Source organism: Camelina sativa, chromosome 6 (assembly GCF_000633955.1).
Source record: "Camelina sativa cultivar DH55 chromosome 6, Cs, whole genome shotgun sequence".
Taxonomy (NCBI): domain Eukaryota; kingdom Viridiplantae; phylum Streptophyta; class Magnoliopsida; order Brassicales; family Brassicaceae; genus Camelina; species Camelina sativa.
In genome coordinates, this window is record NC_025690.1 from 16,456,352 (window position 1) to 16,476,188 (window position 19,837).

Here is a 19,837-nt window from a genome sequence, read left to right on the forward strand (position 1 = left end):
CTCCTCCATTTTAATAGAACAATACTTCTTATATAAGATTCAGATATCTGTATTTTAGGTTTGTAATGTTATTGTATTAGAACAACATTAAAAAAAAAAACCTTATTGGCGAGGGTAAAACCACGTCCACATGGGTGGGTGGATCTGTTTTTGTGAAAAATTTGGAAGTTTGTTATGTTAGAATGGCACCAGAACTCAAGAACATGTCCATATTTGATCAAAAACCGAAAAAAGAACATGCGCACATTTAATCTCTTTTTATTCGCCGCTTCCAGCTATATAAAATATCTTACATCCTCACATGCTGATTTTGTTCATTATAGTTGTTTTCAATTATTTTGCCAAGTAGATGTATCACGTAATTGGTTGTTTTGGGATTACTTCACACTTGTGCATTATGATCTATATATGATGAGTCATGTTAATCTGTGTTATAGGCGATAAGAAGCTTGACACATGCATACACGGACGGAACACCGATCCCAAAACTTTTATTAGTATGATTATATGAAGTTGTATTGTAGTGCCTGATTAGTCGTTAGTAAATCTTAGAAATGTTTAACATCAATAAACCAAAAAAAAAACTTAGAAATGTAAAAAAATAGAGATTTAACGGGTTAACTTAAGGGTAGGTATATCCTTTTTATTGAAGTCGATGCCGTTCCAGAAATAGTCCATAAGGTCAAAACGCATGAAAACGTGTTTGAGATGCCGCAAGGATTACCCCCATAAACGTGGCAGGGAACTCTTGATCAGATATAACAAACAAACAGAGACACCTAATAATTTGATGATCAGATCGCTAACCTTGTTTCTTACAAAATTACAAAGATGATCTGTGAGTTTTATCCGTAAAGAAGTATGAAAAAAAATACTATGCGAAAAGACTTGAATTTCTCGGAAATAGTCTTAGAAATGAGGTTTGATTGGGTCATGTACGTAGTTTGTCTTTGTCAACCAGCTACTTAATTCATTTTTTTCGGTTATGTTTGGAGATTCATTTATAAGTATGTTTTTAGTGCTTTATAAATCACCACCTAAATATATATATACTTTTTTTGGTCAACTAAATTGTTTTCTAGATTATAGAATAACTGATTTAAGAAGAAAAAAAAATAGAAATTAACTTGAAATATTTTTTTTCGTCTGACAATCCATTAACTGTCCGCAAATTAGCCAAAGTGTCTTATAGACTGAGATATGTCCTAGTAAATAATGTTTAAACGGCATAGAAAACAAAACGATTACATTTTCCACAATGACTGTCATTCATCTCATCTTGAAACTCTTTGCAGATAACGACTACGAAAGTTGGGCTCAAACATCGTTTACTATACCACATAAATAGAATATACCATTATATATAGCATCATGATGCACCAAGTCTTTGGTAAATTCTTCTTTTTCCAAGTAGTAAAGAATAGTTTGGTTAAAAGATTTGGTTACATCATTCTTTAATCTTTTAATCTTTGTAACAAAAATTTACAGACCAAAAACAAACAAAATTTGATTTGAGGTTAAGAAGTTTTAATCATTCGGATACAAATTTGATACAGATTTTTTCATAGGATTCTCGCGCAAATATCTCAAAAGCATACAATCATCATTTGTAAGAGAAACATTTAGGACTCGTGGCAAGGACAACTCACTCATGTAACCGGTACATTAGACATGAGATTACAATATTTGACGTGTCATCATCATCCACATGTTGTTCACTTATTGGTTCCATTATCCAGATGTTTTTCTCTTATTGGTTTACATGGTTAAATCTCACAGATTATGTAGTTGTAGTAAACATAGAGAAGATCTAAATAGCATGAGTTTTAATTTAACACTTGTCAACTTTAGATCAGCCTTTAGGATCTAATTTAGGTGTACAATTTAGATTCTCCCTCTCTTCCCATGTTTTGATCTGCAGTTCTATTATCCACGTCGGACAAAAAGATTTCTTTTTCAGTTATATATATATATATATATTCTTATTATTACACAATATTAATATATATAAATATTTCGTAATTATGTATTTATTAACCATTAGATAATCGTAGAGACTTATATAAAATCTAAATTTTAATGTTTTGGTAGCAAGTATTATTGCACTAAACCATTTCTAGCTACTTTCAGATTTTTATTTGTTAGTATAACCTTTTTATTGTAATAGTTTGATTATGTCTTTTTTTCTTCATATTTCCTTTTAAAAATCGTAGGTTGAAAGAAATCGAATAGTAACGTGGAATTATGACTTGGAAATCAAAGTTTGGAGAAGGTTTGGAGTAAAGAGAAGCACGAGCATATTATCAAAAAAGTGTTCGATGTGAGTTGTTCTATTTCAACGCCGACCACGCAAGGATACACATACGTAACTTGGTCAATACAAAGATCACAAGCAAATATACACACACACACATATAAATAGAGAGCCAGAATACATATCTTCCTCATCAAGAACACAAGAAACTATAGCGCAAAGGTTGATAGCTAAACTCAGTTAGTAAATGCCGAGCTACATTTCCTTCGTTGTGTTGCTCTACATATATATGTCTCTTTTCCTTTTTTCTCCTCGAACAAACTTTGTATGTGCATCGAGGCCTTTATTAGAACTTATAATCCAGGGCACACGAGTACGAATACTATTTACACAAGCGGTGGTGAACAAGACGCATTTCGCGGTGGATCCGTGAACGATTGTTTGCCAAAAGGATTTCACTTTAATTCAGCTCCTAGCCGCTACATTAACAGTCATCCTTTAGGTTCAACACTTTGTTCTACAACAGAGAGCCATTCCTGAGCCATAAAGTAACGAATCCCCTACAATATCTCATGAATTTGTATATGCTTGAATGTATATTTTTCACCCTTGTTCTTTTTCAAATATTTGTATTTTTTTCTCTCTCTATATATGCTTGGGTTATTTCTTGAATAAAACCCATGTATGCATGTATTCGTTAATTAATTGTGTTTGTATTCTCGTGTATAATATTTAGCAATGTTACATACTATATGAAAGAAAAAAAAGAAGAAGTAAATTTATAGATAAAGTTGTTGTTTAGAATTTATCAACACAATTTGTTTTTTTCTTATAGCTCTCAAAACAAAAACGTTTGATTTTGTGCTCTCAATAGCAATCGATGAATATGGATGTTCGAAGAGTTTCCGAGTAAAATAGTCTATCTTCTAATTAAAAAAAAAAAAAACTAATAACTAAACAATCAGTTATTTTTAATTGTACCGTAACAAGTAACTAAATAATATTGTCTTCCAATAATCATATTGGACTCTGAAGCTTTAACCAATTTCCAAATTATTTTAGAACAATTACAGTATATACAAAAAATTATTAATTAGGTTAATTTCACTTTTCACTAATCATCTTAGAAATTTACGTACTGTAATTAATGAGTTTTTTCTTGATATTTTTGTTTGTTCTCTCTAAATAAATGACGTAAATACATTTGTTCATAAATCATTACTGTGTGGAAAATGCAAAAATCCATGTACTGTATCTGAAAAAGAAAAAAAAAAACATCCATGATCCATATGTATAAAATAATTTGGAAATTGGTTAAAGCTCCCCATAAAAAGAGCCTTTTTAATAAAAGAAAAAAGAAAAAATGAAACTCGATAAATCGTTGGTAAAGTCAAGCACGATAAAAAAAATAATCGATTCGAAAATTTTAATTTGACGATTCTTTCTTCTTCTTCTTCGTCTTCTTCAACTCGCCATCAACGGCGACCAAAACTTGGATACGATCATCTCTCAGCTGTAATCTCATTAATTATCTATTCAGGGGTCAACTATGGGATGTGCTGCTTCTCTTCCAGGCAAGTTTGTTTTTTTTTTTTTTTGGGTCCTGTCTGTATTTTGTTGATTTTTTGTTTTTCTTTCTTGCTGTTGGAATCAAAAGTGAGAATTTTTAGAGACCCTCGAGTTATTTCATCACCAATTTTCATAATCTGGGGTTGAATTCGAGAAACTTCCCCAAAATTGGGGATTTTGATATTTTGGTTAGGGTTTCCGAATCGTTTTAATGGTTAGTGTGTTTTGTTTTGTGTGTAGCAGAGAGGAACTCTGGAACATTAAGTGGTCTTAACAATACTGAGAATGCTGTTTCAGCTGATGCCAAAAATCTACGTGTTAAGGTGCCATTTTTGTTTTTTTTTGCTCTCATCTTTTTAAGAAATGTTGCGACTGCTTTGTTGCTTGACTGACTGATTCATGAGATTCACTTGAATGCAGTTAGTTCTATTAGGTGATTCTGGTGTCGGTAAAAGCTGTATTGTTCTTCGATTTGTCCGTGGTCAGTTTGATGCTACATCTAAGGTAAGTAAAAAAAAAACAATAAAAAAAACATTGTTATCTAGTAGTCTTTATTGATCCATCTTACACTTGTTTTAGAACTCTGTGGTCTTATATGTGGCATGTGAATGGGTATAAACAGTATTCTTATCTGTATTGAATCTCAAAACTACTAGTTATGTATTATCAGGTAACTGTTGGAGCCTCGTTCTTGTCTCAAACAATAGCCTTGCAAGACTCTACCACGGTGAAGTTTGAAATATGGGATACAGCTGGGCAGGAAAGGTGATAAATCCTTTACGCAGATTAATAAACGCTTTGCCTGCTTGCTAGGATTAATCTGTATTCACTTCATTTTATAGGTATTCTGCTCTTGCACCACTATACTATCGTGGAGCTGGAGTTGCTGTTATTGTATATGATATAACCAGCCCTGAATCTTTCAAGAAAGCACAGTATTGGGTTAAGGTATGTTTTCATTTTCAAACGGTTCGATTACCTTCATGTTCTTAGGATTCATGCAATCGCTTCTGAGCTGAAATTTTTTGAACCATAGGAAGAGTGAAAACCTAAATGATTGAAATGACTGTAACATTGATTTGCCCAAATTCCTCCAACTTGGCAGCTATCTTGTTGCTGATATAGTCGAGTGACTTGCCATCCTTTATGACAGCCACTCAGAGGAAACGATATATCCAAACATAAGCCAGCTTTTTTACTCAGCATAGAATATACTAGGATACCGTGCTGTGATTGTTGAGCAACTTGTCGTCTTCTCTGACCTTTCTGACCTATTTATGTGCACACTGGCTCAATACCATGAAACCATTTGGTACAACTCCGTGTAGGAAGGATATTAATATTTTGTTTCTCTAGTGCTGTTGTTTACCCCCCTGCCCTTAAATCTGATAGGAACTGCAAAAACATGGAAGCCCAGATATTGTTATGGCTTTGGTGGGTAACAAAGCTGATCTACATGAAAAAAGAGAAGTACCAACCGAGGTGAGTATGCATAAAAAACTTCATCTAGATTCAGTAGAATATTTTGTTGTCACTTGCTTCTTTAGCGCAAATCACATTTTCTCTGAAAACAGGATGGGATGGAGCTTGCAGAGAAGAACAGCATGTTCTTTATTGAGACGTCAGCCAAGACAGCAGATAACATAAATGAACTGTTTGAGGTAAGCATATCTTTATTGCCTTTGGATTATGATCTATTGTCTTGTCATCTGCATTTAGTGAGCTTTTGTCATCCGTTTTTTTCGTTACCTTGGATATGGAGAATGAAAATGTGATAGGCAGTGAGATCTTTGGTTACTGATTGGGATTTCTTATTCTTTTATAGCTACTTCCAGGATTTTATTTAATAACTTGTTGAAAACAAGCCAATATAAAAGTTATTTTGAATTAATCTTTGGTGTACATGTCTGATAGGAAATTGGCAAAAGGCTACCTCGTCCTACTCCTTCGTCATGATTGGAGTGTTGCTGAATCATCTCATCTTCAGAGAAAGCAAAAAAACCTATTTCCGTACTACTAATCTTTTTCATACTTTAAATGTAATGTTTAACAACAATATTTCTCTGTGTGTTGTATAATGTGAAGATTTGATGTTGAATGGAACTGGGGAATATATTGCAAACCTCAAAATCAAAAGTGGAAACCCAAGTTATATTTAGCAATGAACCATCAGTACATATTTGAGTAGGGTTCATGTGATTCCATCAGCAGGAGAGAAGAGTAAAAGCTTACTTCGAAGTTCAAATGATCAATGCATGCATTGTTGGCGAATTCAATACCAGGTGGATGCAAAGATCATTGCACATGAGAGAGAGAGAGAGAGATGGTTCCTTAATTTAGGTTTTGACTTTTATACTCTATAAAAACCTAATTAAGAAATAGCTTGACCATTTCAAAGAGACTAAAGCAGGTTTGAGACATCCACTATATTACAAACGGTCATTACAACACATGAGACGATTCTTCATACTAAGTCGTAACTAGACCTACTCAGAGGTCGTGGCCGAAGGTTTTGACTTCTCTTAATATGATGTTTGTTTCGGTCAACTTTAATTAAATACATGAATCATAGATCAATTTCGTAGATATAAACTTAAAAACGACAAACTAAAATAGAAACTTGTTAATGTCATTACTGATTGGTCTGAAAATGGACAAAAAGTGACTTCTTCATGTCCAAATACGTATTTCTTATCACGTTTGGTTGTAATAAATAAACTGTTATGTGTATTTTGGCTTAATACATAGTACATTTTTGTTCCTCCTTCACCAAGGAGATTCTTATTTTGTTTCTTTAAAACCCCTTTGAGAAGCCCTGGGGAGCAAAATCTTAAGGATGGTATTAACGAATTGTTCCCACGAGGAGCTGATGACTCGAATCGTTGACTCTATCAAAGAAATTTCTGGGTTTTCGTCTTCGAGGGGTTTCATTGGGAGGATCCAAGGCGATCTTGTTCGTAGGATCACGCTTCTCAGCCCTTTCTTCGAGGAATTGATTGACGTCAATGTGGAATTGAAGGATGATCAAATTCCAGGGTTCGAGGTTATGAGCATCGCTCTTGATTCAAGTCTTGAGCTTTTTCGATCGGTCAATGGAGGAAGCAAGCTTTTTCAGGTTACCCACTCATTACTTTGCCTCTCTTCTTTAAGGTTTTTATTATATGTAAACTCTTCGGCAAAGTTAGCAAATTCCCTTTGTTTTCTCTTTCTATTTCGAGGGTTTTAAAGATTTTGTTGTTTAGGGTTTTGCTGTTTGTCTTTGTCTTTCTATACTTGTTTCTTTGGTTTTTGGATGAACCGAGATTCGAATTGAGTCTGCCATAACAGAGGAAGAGTCATGTGTTTTGTTTTGTGGCAATTATTATGGTTTTAGATTCACTAGCATTTCCTCTTATGTATTTTGATGTTCTGCAAAAATATGTTGTTGTAGTTGTCATTGCTTTGGTGATCAATGATTTATGTAGGATTGTGTGATTTGTTTATTGTATGGGAGCTCACTACCGTCTCTATAGCACCAAGAATTCACCTTAAATCAAAAAAGTTAAGAGACCTTTTTCGTGTTCTCTCTGCTGGCAGGTCTTCGATAGGGGTTCTGTTGTGCAGAAGTTTCGCGACATGACAGTGGAGATAGAAGCAGCGTTAAGTCAGGTTTCTTATGATAAGATTGATGTATCAGAGGAGGTCAGAGAACAGGTATTTCCCAAGGGAAATGGTTTTTGTGGTTTGAAGACAAATACAAAATTTTGAAATTCAGAGACTTTTTTTTTTCTTTGGTCAAAACTATTTGCTCTCTGAATTTGTAGGTAGAGCTTCTGCATTCTCAGTTCAAGAGAGCAAAAGAAAGAGGGGATGAGTCTGATGTACAGCTTAGCCATGATCTAGACATTGTAGAGAATGTGATGGATCCTGACCCTAAAATCCTCAAAAGACTATCACAGGAACTCCAACTCAGTACCATCGATGAGCTGAAGAAAGAATCGCATGCAATACATGAATATTTTCTTTCATATGATGGGGACCCTGATGACTATTTCCAAAGGATGTCCTCACTTCTTAAAAAGCTGGTAGACTGTGCAACTATGGAAAGTTCAGAACCCGATACATCCACCGGCAACCGAATCATTTCGAGACATCGTTCTCCTGTTATACCAGAGTATTTTCGTTGTCCGATATCACTTGAACTGATGAAAGATCCTGTTATCGTCTCTACTGGCCAGGTCTGCTTTTGCTAGTTCCTTGTGCATTGTTGTGAATTTGATTATTACACTTGTGTGTTTGTTGTTATAGCTGATTTTTTTCGACCTTGTAGACATATGAAAGATCATCCATTCAGAAGTGGCTGGATGCTGGTCATAAAACCTGTCCGAAATCTCAGGAGACACTTTTGCATGCTGGATTAACACCTAATTACGTGTTAAAGAGTCTCATTGCTCTGTGGTGTGAAAGCAATGGCATTGAGTTACCACAAAATCAAGGGAGCTGCAGAACCACAAAACTAGGAGGAAGCAGCTCTTCAGATTGTGATCGAGCGTTTGTCCTTTACTTGTTAGATAAATTGGACAACGGTACTACAGAACAGCAAAGAGCTGCAGCTGGAGAATTACGGTTACTAGCCAAGAGGAACGTGGATAACAGAGTTTGTATCGCTGAAGCTGGAGCCATACCATTCCTTGTAGATCTTCTATCCTCACCAGATCCTCGGACACAAGAACATTCCGTGACGGCTCTTCTCAATCTTTCTATAAATGAAGGGAACAAAGGTGCCATCGTTGATGCAGGAGCCATAACGGATATAGTAGAAGTACTTAGAAACGGAAGCATGGAGGCTAGAGAGAACGCAGCTGCAACCCTTTTCAGTTTATCTGTTATAGATGAAAACAAAGTGGCAATAGGTGCTGCTGGAGCTATCCAAGCCCTTATAAGCTTGCTTGAGGAAGGAACCCGAAGAGGCAAAAAAGATGCTGCAACAGCGATTTTCAATTTATGCATATACCAGGGGAACAAATCAAGGGCGGTTAAAGGCGGTATCGTTGATCCTCTGACCAGATTACTGAAAGATGCAGGTGGGGGAATGGTGGATGAGGCTCTAGCCATACTGGCTATTCTTTCGACAAACCAAGAAGGGAAAGCAGCGATAGCTGAAGCAGATTCGATCCCGGTGTTGGTTGATATTATTAGGACAGGGTCACCAAGGAACCGGGAAAATGCTGCAGCAATACTTTGGTATCTATGTATTGGGAATATGGAGAGGCTAAATGTAGCAAGAGAGGTTGGTGCAGATATTGCCTTGAAAGAACTTACTGAGAATGGAACTGATAGAGCAAAGAGGAAAGCTGCGAGCTTGTTGGAGCTCATTCAGCAAATCGAAGGTGTTGTAGTATCTAATGTTCCATGAAAGCCTCGCTCTTGTGGAATGTTGTTTGTTTGTTTCAGTGTAGGGTATGTTGTGTGTATAGGTAACTTTGGATTAAGTCTGACAAAATAATCTCATGTAATGACGTTATGTGTAATTATTGACTCAAATTTGTGTATAACTTTATTTGATATTTATAAACAAACCTATTTTTAATTGCGCTTGTTTTCAAGTATTATTCAGTCCATTTTATCAAGTTTGGTATCGTTTTTTTACACATCTAATATAAAACAAATTGGTTTTCTATTTAAAGATGTATAAGAAAACATCATTGAATTTGTACAAGAAGATCATGTTGTATCTCACTCCAAAAAGAAAAACTGGAATACTCTACAGCATTCGAATAATATTCAGTCGGCAACCAAAATGATCCAGAACCAGAAGACATACAAAAAATAAATAAATAAACACACAAAAGCTCACAAGAGAGAAGATGAAACATACTCTGCTACGAATCAGCCTAGTTTTTCCATGAATGTTTCTATCAATGTTGCGCCATTGACGATTTTTGTTGTAGCAATAATCAAATCATAAGCCATTCCTTCCTGAAAATTTATTAAGAAAAATGGAGGATTCAGCGGACAAAACGAGTTGTCTTTTAATAATGAGCTCTTGAAGTTTGCATATTACCTTCGAGGCGAGATACCGTAGAGCAGAGATCTCAGCAAATGTTACACCTCCAATGAAGACAACAAGAACGATTGAGCGTCTTCCATCAGCAGCCCTGTAATGATGTCACATGAAACCCCTCACCATTAAAACAGTTCAATGTGTTAACATTTTGAAGAAACTACTTTTGTAGCAGCAAACTAATTGTCAGTGAGAAATTTTACCCATTTGAAGCTCCATGCAATGAATCAACTGATGGACTACTTGGGAATCCACTCTGCACAGAGAAGGTACATAGTGATATATTTGCAATCGACAAATAGTCGAAAAGAGAAGATATAATAGCATAACAAGCCTTTTCATTTTATCTTTCTATATTGCGTAAAGGAGGAACTGTACTGACTCGTTTAGTTTCCAAATGTGGTCCTGGCAACAGTTTCAAAATGTCTTCCATAGGGCGCCTGTAAGGTAGATTGAGTCATCAAATAAACCACTTTCTTTCAACATTCATCTATTATGAATTAGTAAAAGCTCTCTTACGGGCAAAGAAAAAAAAAGGTTTCTCAAGTTCCGGCAGTTTTTATTTTGCTTCATGTAAATTTCTTATTTAGGAAAGGGAAAGTGTTAGAATGCAAGAACATACTAACCATCCAGAATGAATAGCTTGTTGGATAAGACGAATGCTAAGAGGAGCATATCCAGAATAGACATAAGCGATATCATCATGCCTGCACAAGAAATTTGTTTTCCTCATAACTCAACATGATATAAGCACTTCACTTCATGACTAATAAAACTTGGTGCAAGGCCTAGCAAATCAGATTTATGCAGACACAAAATGAAAGCAAAAATGTACCATATGAAGAAAGCATGATCGCATTAGCCACAAACAAGGAAAACTGATACAAATGCTACGAAAACTGATTATTCAGCCAATGGTAATGTTAGATCATGCATTAGAAGAAGAGGGCCAATGCTGTCGTTAGATCATGCATTATAGATTACGAGGGGTATCTTCAAATATAAGAGAAGAAGATTACCTTGACTTATCAGTGTCTTCAACTATAAGTTTCAGTGTACGTTTCACTGTCAGCCAGTTGCTTTTAAATTCCTGTAGGAACCAAATGAAGGTACAACGAGCCATAAGAATGTCAAACTTACCTAACCATAGAGTAAAAGTAATTAACTCAATTCTAAACGGAAGCCAAAGAATAACCAAACCTGCTTCTTCAACAATCCTGCTTTTTCCAAGTTGTTCAATGTGACCACATGCTCAAATCCATAGCTGTGGAGTAGTTCCGTTCTGGAAGTTGAGAAGCAAAGACAAGATTTGATTTAAAAAGGATTATTACAATATACAATACAGAAGGACTGATGGAAGCTTAACTTGCCTTATATAATCAAATTGCTTTTTAGGTAGCCCTGAGTTTGTAACAGAAAATAGAACTAATAGACGTAAGACATTAGTGAGAGGCTCTTGTTTATGGATCATCTCTTCTATGTACTCAAAGCATCTGCATTTAAAAACTAGAGAGTTAATAATAATCAACCATATCATAAAATTTATTATCCATTATGCCATTAAAGTAAAATGTTATTTCACATCCCTTGTATTAAAAAGAGTCATGAAATCTCCTTGAATGAAAGTTTTAAATACAATTGAAGTGTTTCCTTAAGAAGAAACTTACATGTCATAACTTTCTGCCTCAACTAGTGTTTGCTCCATATCAAGTTGCGAAAGAAATGATTGCTTAGATGTGAACGTTGTCAGGTGCTGGGCAAGATTTATGTGCCTCTGGGAAAGAAAATACCAGGTTAACGTGAAACTAATTGTGGTCTGAACGTCTGTGAGATAATAGACAAGGAAGCAAGTAACGTAAAGAAAACAAGACAATACTTACTGCCATCTCAGGTAATGAGTTAAGCTTCTTAACAAAGTCTTTTAGCTCAGAAACTGTCTGGGTCTGTACAGCAAAAAAAATATACCCCATTCAAAATCTGGGTCCAACTACTAAACCAAGGGGGGAAATGTATAAATAGATTGATCATTAGTTCTCTTAAGGTATAAACTAATAATGCGCCTTAGAGGTCTCCTGATTGATGGCTAAGAAATTAGAAAACAAATATGTGCGTACCATAACTTCTACCATGAAAACTAAAGGAAGAGAGAAAAACGTACAGAATTAATTTCAGTGTAGTCATCCTTCATGGTTGTTGCTTTCTGACGTAAAACCTGCAATCATACTGCGTCTGGAAGATGAGGAAATAGAATAACATGTCATAAAGAATGAAAGCCAAAAGGCCAAAGGTCAACCTGTACAACGACTTCAAAGTTGAGATCCCTCGTCTCCTTGAACAACTTATCACTGTAAAATTAAGCATCCAAGAGATAAAGTTAACAGTTAAACGTGTCCTACAACTGAATGTGTTGGCTAGTAAAGAAATTTTCGTTTTTAGGTCAACATTCATAAATTCACTCCACACAAAGTTCTGGAATGAAATAGACAGATACACAACACGTAGCTTGGGAGGTCTAATCTAGCTATCAGTTTAGAAAGCTCTTTTGTGCGCATAACCAATAAATACATGGGACTAGTAACAAAACAATGTGCCTATCCAATCCAAGAAAATCATTTTATGCATCATATAATATTCTCTCACAAATCATTGGTAAAATAAAAGAAAAAGAGACCCACTTGTCTCACACGATTGAAGGAATCTATATATGAGCTAAGCAACTAACCTTGAATTAAGGGGAACTTTCATCTTTTTTCCCTCCTGCTGAACACCCATCACAGATGAGTCAACTTCGACAGCTCCATTACTGATATGCAAAAACTTTAAAGAAACGTAGGAGTCAGCTAACATAGAACCCAATCGACCAACATATTGTTGTTAGTAATCATTGCAACCAATGAAATCAAATAGTTCTACACCACTGTTTTACCTTCCCCAAATTCGGGAAAAGTACAAAAACTCAGCAGGATAATGACAAAGGCCGCAGGAATTAATTTGGCTCTCACACTTGTGTAAAACTTTATTATGAGACGAGTAACCAAAAACAATCAATATAACTGAATTACTAGTAATACTATGATACATGAAGTCAGAATCACTCCCTCACGAAACTAAAACAGTGCACTGCGGAAAAAATCTACTCAATCTACTTCTAGTCAAAACTGCTGTGTACAGTATTTGTGACATTACCTCGTCTATCAGTCCCTCATAAGTTAACTGGGAGCACATAGGAGTAACCATGTCAACCTGAAATTGAAAAGTAAAAGTTGAAACTGATAGCGCCATGGAAATACATTGTTTCAATGTATGCATTATAAAGGCATCAACCAGTCCGAATTCCAGGTTAAGTGGGATTGTAACAAAAATCTCTGCCTCTTAACCTTCATATGCAAAGTCCAAATCAAGTATTTGCGTCATAGCAAATAACTTTCCAATGTTAACATCAGACAGGACCCTTTAACATTTAACTCTTGACGGACATCTTTGGGTTTTAAGATTTAAAATAATAGGAATACACATAATAATCTTACCTCTCTATCCAATAGAATGAGAGTATCCACTTCAGGCCTTCCCACCTAATGTAGAACAAACATCATTCAGAATAGTGGAAAATGGAAACCAAAATATCTTCTACAAATATAGGATAGATGAGTCACTGAATATTATAACAATCAAACTGTACAGGCAAACTTTACATCATTCGAATTGACAGGTTCCTCCACTTGCATGCGGTTTAGTATATCTGCAACACGAACTGAAGCTTTGCCCTTTGCCCTCACTTTCGATATAACTCCAAAAGAAAACTATGAGTAAGAGTTAGTCATGAGTTAGTATTGTGTGAATCCTAATGTAAAGAACAATGAAAGAATCAAACCTCAAGCTCATGTATGGCTTTTGCAACATGCCAAAGTGAGCTAACATCCCCATCCACAAGGCAGTCCTATCATTCAAAAACCATAGAACAAGATAAATAGGAAACCTCTAATTTCAAGGCCTCAAGGAAAAGGGAACATAAAGTTATAAGTAAGAACTGGACCCATGAGAGTTCTACACACTTTTTCAGAGAGATCAAGCTCAAATGAAATCACATCCTCATCTGGTGGAACCATATACAGAGGAAACTCCTTCACAGTAACCAAGTTATGCACTTTTTCCTGTTCTAGAATCTGAAATTAGCAGAATAAAATACTTATCATCCATCATTCAAAAGGTGGTCAAAACAAGCAAACACAATCAGACATTGTATAAGACGATGACCAGATAGAGCCACATACCTTCTCACACGCAACTGACCTACGAGGGACAAAGTAAACGTAGTAGTCTCTCTGAATCGATTTTGAAATATCATTCTGAATGTGAGAAGCTATGAATTTCATAAAACTGAGTTGAGAGCGAACAAGATAAACAACTTTTGTGCATTCAGTCTGAACTGGTTCCGCAGAAAGATGCCGTAACTCCAAACCAAGTTCCTATTAAGCAAAGAAAGATTTTAAAAATCAGACCAACACTAATGTTAAAACCAAACTCAACCTATAAAAAATCTTCCTTTTCTCGACATTTCAATTTAACAAATTCCCACAAGATGAAATAAGTCGGGAAAAAACTTGGAATTACCTTGAGGGTAGAAGTCTGGATGATCAGTGAGACGGAACCACTGAGCTTTGGATCAATAACTAGACACTTGGTTCCACGAATCTACAATCAAAGGCACCAAACAGAAAAGAACAAAAAAAAAGTCTTGAGGAATTTGTAAATCATCTCCCAAGTTCATTCTCAATCATACGACATTGGTCCAGTAGTTTCATCCCAAAGAGAAGAGTTTAGAGTACAAGTGTGAGACAAAGACGTCTTTTTTTTTTTTTTTCACATTCTCAATACAGATATGTTTATTGTTCCCAAAAGAAAAGAAAAAAGACTAAAATTGACAATTCTCAGCGACCCCTTTTGGAATCATATGAAAAGAGAGTAACGAGACTTACGTCTTTGAGCAAGTTTACGAGCTCCTTCTGAGACTTCTCCCTGGATTAAAGAACATATATGAGAGAGGAGAAGAAAAAGAAGAAACGATCAATCGAACATTGAATTATGATGATTGACTCACCTAATGGATTTGAGATTGAGAGGAGCATTTTCCAAGTTGGGGATCTGCGCCATTGAGACGACGATGATCAAGAGATGATTGATCGACCGACCTTTCTCCGTTTCCCCTGCACCGTGTTTAAGTCCACCGCTGTGGAAGAAGAACACGGTGGAGATGATAATTAATTACAATCACTAAATGGGCCTCATTCTATATAAATAGGCTTTCTAGATGGGCCATGATGTTAAGATTCAATTATAAGTTTCGTAACTAAAGAATTTGGTATCAGTGTATGCAAAAACAGTCTGGTAAAATATGTTGCTCATAAATCCAATCTCTAAGCATATATATCTATGTTATGAAAACATCATGATCTTGATGTGTTTTATTGTGTCTCAGACCTCAAGATCAACGTTACATCCGAGACAAACTGTTGGTTGATAATTGAAATTGGTCAACAGTTGCAACGTTTTGGTCTAAGCGTTGCAGTTTGTGATGTTTCACTAGAGAGCCATCAAGTATGAAGAGACACAAGTCATTGTGTTATCGTGTCTATTTGTTAACAATATAAACCAATTTTGTCTTAATTTGTAAACAACAAGTTTCATGAAAAATAATATTTCAGTTTTTTTTCTTTTCTTCTTCAATCCTCTCAATCTAACACAAACAACATCAAGATCAACATCTTAGACAAGGAACATCTCTTGATCTGAGTCCAAAAACACATCAGACAAAATCATATCTTGATCGTGTCAAAAAACAGAAACTCTAATAAAACTCTATTGAAAAAGAACATAAACTCATACAACTGATATTTTCAAAGACCAGGAACTACTGATTTGCAACACAAAATTACAATGAACATCTCTTGATCGTTTCAAAAGTAGATAAACTCCATAAAACTAAATTTAGCTTGACAACAAGTCATTAAGTAGCTTGTTCTTTAAAGCCAATTCTAATTCACTAAGTGGCTGTGTTTTTGCAAGGAGAGTGTCAAGCAATTTATGCTTACTAAGCTTCTCTTCCATCTGAAACTCCAACAGAGACTTGTCTTCTCCTGGTGCTTCTTGATCCTCTCCATGGCTTAGTAGTGGTTGGGGGCGGGAGCTTGAAGACAGTGCAGAACGCTCCTCACACTTTCTTCTCTTTTTTGCAATTGCAGTCGTTTTAGTATATGAAGACGAACACCATTTAGGAGCATGTCGAAGCTCTCTCCAAGCATGCTCCATGGTGAACTTGACCTTGTGATCATTCAAGTAAATTTCGTGTGCCAGCTTGATAACATCATTATTCTCATTCTGGGGGGCACTTGATGATTTCTGACTAGTAGTTGTTGTTGTTGTTGTTGCAACAGCAGCCTCATAGCATCCAACAAACTTGAAAACTGAATCACTTATCTTCCTCCACCTCTGCCTATAATGACTGGGCTCTCTCTTTTCCTGACCAGCAAGCTTCGGGCTTGATGCACAATAAGATGCAATGCGTCTCCAAAAGGCTCTCTCTATTGGATCCTTGTTCGTGTTTAGCCACGCACTGACGAGCACAACATCATCTGTCGATGACCATTTCCTTCTTGTTCTACGCTCTGATTCATCACTTAGTTCAATACTTGGTGAAAAACTCTCATAAAAATTGGTGGGTTCATCAAGGCTGTGTTGACTATTTAAGAGGTCCATAAAAGATTGGATTCCTAGTTTCTGTGTTATAAAAGGAGAAAAGGAAGATAAATTATTGAAGGGGTTACCCAGAAGCGCCCTGCCCTCCAACCATCGATTCTCGCTTCGGATCCAGACAAAACTGAAAGCTTCTGCGAATCGCTCGATCTCGATCTCTCCAAAATGCTTTTGCTTTATTGATTTTTCAAGATTGTCATCTTCTTTGAAATTTTTGATTCTTCTCCCCTAATTAAATTTAGTCAATCGGAATTATCGATCCAAAACCAAACCAAACCAAAAATTTAATATGAACAAATCGCAAACCAAAACCGTCATGAAGAACACGGTGGAGATGATAATTACAATCACTAAATGGGCCTCATTCTGTATAAATGGGCCTCATATATGAGCCCATAATGTTAAAATTCAGTCACAAGTTGCATATATAATAACTATGTAACTTTTGGTATCAGTGTGCAAACAGAATGGTGAAGAATATTTTGCTCATAAATCCAATCTCTAAGCATATCCATGTTAACTTAGCATATTATGTTACGATGATGGATGTTAACATTTTTAAAGATGAGATTGTTGTTGTTTTCCTATGAAGAAAAAAATTGAAAATCAGAAAGATGATGATGATGATGACATGTCACCTTACTCAACATCAACATGGTCTGTTTTTGTTTGTTGCATTAAAGAAATAAGGATTGTACTGTACGTACCAACATGATAGCAAGAAGACGATAGGAATATGTAGCCTGGTACAAATATGTCACTCATCACAGGTGTCAAAAGTATGGAGTTTATGTAAGTTGAAGCCGACCAGACCACGGTTATCAATATTTTATGCCACTGTTTTAATGATTGTTATGTTGTCCTAAAGGTACAATAATAATACTAATTGGTTTTGGGGGATGTTGATGTAGTTGTAGATGCCCCATATTAATTGTGTCGAATTCGATTGTTTTTAGTACTAGTCAATAGGAATATCGAAGCAAACCAAACCAAACCAAATAATTAATCTGAAGAATGGCAAACCAAACCAAACCGGGTTAACGTCAACCCACTGACCCACGAACGCGGGAACCCATATTCATCGCAGTCGTCGTCGTGCTTCCCTCTTTCTCATCTTCCACCTCCCCCACGAAATTTTCAAATTACCTTCTTTGAATCAATCTCTTGCCTCTCTCTCTCTCTTTCTTTTGTCTCCTACTCTTTCTCTCTCTACTGTTCTCGTTGCCCTTTCGTGCTTCGTGACGAGCCACCATCTAATTAATGACTTCTTCGTATTCCTCCTCCTCCGCCGTCAGATCGTCGGCGAAACACGCGGCGGAGCGGATTCAGCAGCATTTGCCTCCAAACAGCAATCACTCTGTATCTCTCTCTTCTTCTTCCTTGAATTTGCCTTCTAGAACCTCTATCATCGCTCCCGGAGTAGCTCACTCTTCTCGCCCTAAAGATCGACCCTCCGCTTCTTCCTCCGTCTCCAACGCTTCATCCGTCTCCGCCTCTTCTCCTTCTACTCGCCGCTCCGGTACTCCCATCCGCAGATCTCAGTCTAAAGACTTCGACGACGACAATGGTCTGTGTTCCTTTCCTCCTCCTTCTCCTTCTCCCTCTCTTCCTATTCACTTTTGCGTATCTGTACGATTATACAATTATTGAAAGATGAAGTTTTTTTTTTTTACATTTGCTTAAAGTATTTGACTTTTTGCTCTAGGGTAATGCTACAGTCAATTTGGAGATTTTTAATTCGAATTGGGGCATCGGTTTGGGTTTTAACAAACTTTGGTTTAATCCTTTTGAATTGGTATTGATATGTTAAAGTTTCATACTTTGTCTTCAGATCCTGGGAGGGTGAGAGTTTCTGTAAGAGTTCGACCTCGAAATGGAGAGGAGCTTATCTCGGATGCAGACTTTGCTGATCTTGTTGAGTTACAACCAGAAGTGAGTTAGATTGATGGTATATAATATAGTAAAAGTTGATATCAATGTAGTTTAAGTTCCTTAGAAAGTGTTTTTGTGTGTGTGTGTGTATGCAGATAAAGCGGCTTAAGTTGAGAAAAAACAACTGGAATTCTGAGTCTTATAAATTTGACGAAGTGTTTACAGATACAGCTTCGCAAAAGCGTGTCTATGAAGGAGTTGCAAAACCTGTCGTCGAGGTTAGAGACTAGATATGATGTAGAGTTTATTGAGATATTGAGGATAAATGTTTTTTGACTATCGATATTTTACTACATTGGGATTTGCAGGGTGTTCTGAGTGGATACAATGGTACTATTATGGCTTACGGTCAAACTGGTACTGGTAAAACTTACACGGTAGGAAAAATTGGTAAAGATGATGCAGCTGAGCGTGGTATTATGGTTAGAGCTCTAGAAGACATACTTCAGAACGCATCTTCTGCTTCTGTTTCCGTGGAGATCTCTTATTTGCAGGTGTGACTGACTCTGCACATCTTCTCCTTGTTTCCATGTAGAGAATTACTTCAATCCTTAGATGCTGGTCTTGTTGTTGAATAATTATAGATAGGAAAATGGAAACCTTTTGAGTTTTGAAAAATGGTTCTAGAGCTAATATAAGATCGGTTCTTAGTTTTTATCTTCTTGAACTTCACAGTTATATATGGAAACGATACAAGATCTTCTTGCACCTGAGAAAAGCAATATTTCAATCAATGAGGATGCAAAGACTGGGGAGGTATCAGTACCAGGCGCTACAGTAGTCAACATTCAAGATTTAGACCATTTCTTGCAGGTTTTGCAAGTCGGCGAGACAAACCGCCATGCAGCTAATACAAAGATGAATACAGAATCCTCTCGTAGTCATGCAATTCTTACGGTGTGCTTCTCCATAATATTTGGACTATATGGTTTCTTGTTCATCAACAGATTCCATGTGTTGTATCTGCCGACTAATGAAATGTATCTTCTTTGCAGGTTTACGTTAGGCAGGCTGTGAATGAAAAGACCGAAAAGGCAAAACCTGAGTCTTTGGGAGATAAAGGCATTCCTAGAGTTAGAAAGAGCAAACTCCTAATTGTGGATCTTGCTGGTTCAGAAAGAATCAATAAATCTGGTTTGAACTCCTTCACTGTTTATATAACCATTCATGTTATATATCAAGTAGTTTATGCTGAATTATTTCTTGTTTTCTTGAAGGCACTGATGGCCACTTGATTGAAGAGGCAAAATTCATTAATCTTTCACTGACATCCCTGGGAAAATGCATAA

General features: G+C 36.2%; 5 protein-coding genes across 6 annotated transcripts in view; 3 read left to right on the top strand and 2 right to left on the bottom strand.

Moving 5' to 3' along the window:
* On the top strand, positions 3,640-5,985 carry LOC104791761 (ras-related protein RABF1). Of its 2 annotated transcripts, none has more exons than XM_019246816.1 (8): positions 3,640-3,828; positions 4,064-4,146; positions 4,244-4,327; positions 4,494-4,588; positions 4,666-4,771; positions 5,216-5,305; positions 5,398-5,484; positions 5,738-5,985. In XM_019246816.1, the coding sequence occupies exons 1-8, from the start codon at positions 3,804-3,806 to the stop codon at positions 5,777-5,779; spliced, it is 612 nt and encodes a 203-aa protein (XP_019102361.1). In that variant the 5' UTR covers positions 3,640-3,803; the 3' UTR covers positions 5,780-5,985. The 2 variants fall into 2 exon arrangements, with proteins under 2 accessions (XP_019102361.1, XP_010516026.1); XM_010517724.2 differs by having other exon boundaries at positions 3,642-3,828; positions 4,067-4,146.
* LOC104791762 (U-box domain-containing protein 14) lies at positions 6,478-9,392 on the top strand. The gene is made up of 4 exons (XM_010517725.2): positions 6,478-6,938; positions 7,400-7,516; positions 7,627-8,040; positions 8,133-9,392. Exons 1-4 carry the CDS (start codon positions 6,660-6,662, stop codon positions 9,216-9,218), a joined length of 1,896 nt encoding a protein of 631 aa, XP_010516027.1. The 5' UTR covers positions 6,478-6,659; the 3' UTR covers positions 9,219-9,392.
* LOC104791763 (vacuolar protein-sorting-associated protein 33 homolog) lies at positions 9,491-15,123 on the bottom strand. The gene is made up of 22 exons (XM_010517726.2): positions 14,965-15,123; positions 14,843-14,882; positions 14,478-14,558; positions 14,138-14,332; positions 13,919-14,029; positions 13,738-13,803; positions 13,559-13,666; positions 13,394-13,438; positions 13,053-13,109; positions 12,589-12,683; positions 12,160-12,211; positions 12,025-12,078; positions 11,747-11,809; positions 11,534-11,640; positions 11,237-11,359; positions 11,067-11,148; positions 10,886-10,956; positions 10,493-10,573; positions 10,249-10,306; positions 10,070-10,122; positions 9,867-9,960; positions 9,491-9,781 (listed from the first exon to the last, which is right to left on the bottom strand). Exons 1-22 carry the CDS (start codon positions 15,015-15,017, stop codon positions 9,692-9,694), a joined length of 1,779 nt encoding a protein of 592 aa, XP_010516028.1. The 5' UTR covers positions 15,018-15,123; the 3' UTR covers positions 9,491-9,691.
* Positions 15,852-16,619, bottom strand: LOC104699131 (glutathione S-transferase T3-like). Its single transcript, XM_010414473.1, has one exon. The coding sequence runs from the start codon at positions 16,617-16,619 to the stop codon at positions 15,852-15,854; it is 768 nt and encodes a 255-aa protein (XP_010412775.1).
* The window catches only part of LOC104791764 (kinesin-like protein KIN-UC), a 12,977-nt gene continuing 10,782 nt past the window's right edge, over positions 17,643-19,837 (top strand). Inside the window, exons 1-6 of the mRNA XM_010517728.2 lie at positions 17,643-18,183; positions 18,448-18,548; positions 18,644-18,766; positions 18,857-19,042; positions 19,224-19,445; positions 19,544-19,682. Of these exons, the coding sequence (XP_010516030.1) occupies positions 17,877-18,183; positions 18,448-18,548; positions 18,644-18,766; positions 18,857-19,042; positions 19,224-19,445; positions 19,544-19,682 (1,078 nt within the window). The 5' untranslated portion in view covers positions 17,643-17,876. The remainder of the gene's footprint in view (positions 18,184-18,447; positions 18,549-18,643; positions 18,767-18,856; positions 19,043-19,223; positions 19,446-19,543; positions 19,683-19,837) is intronic.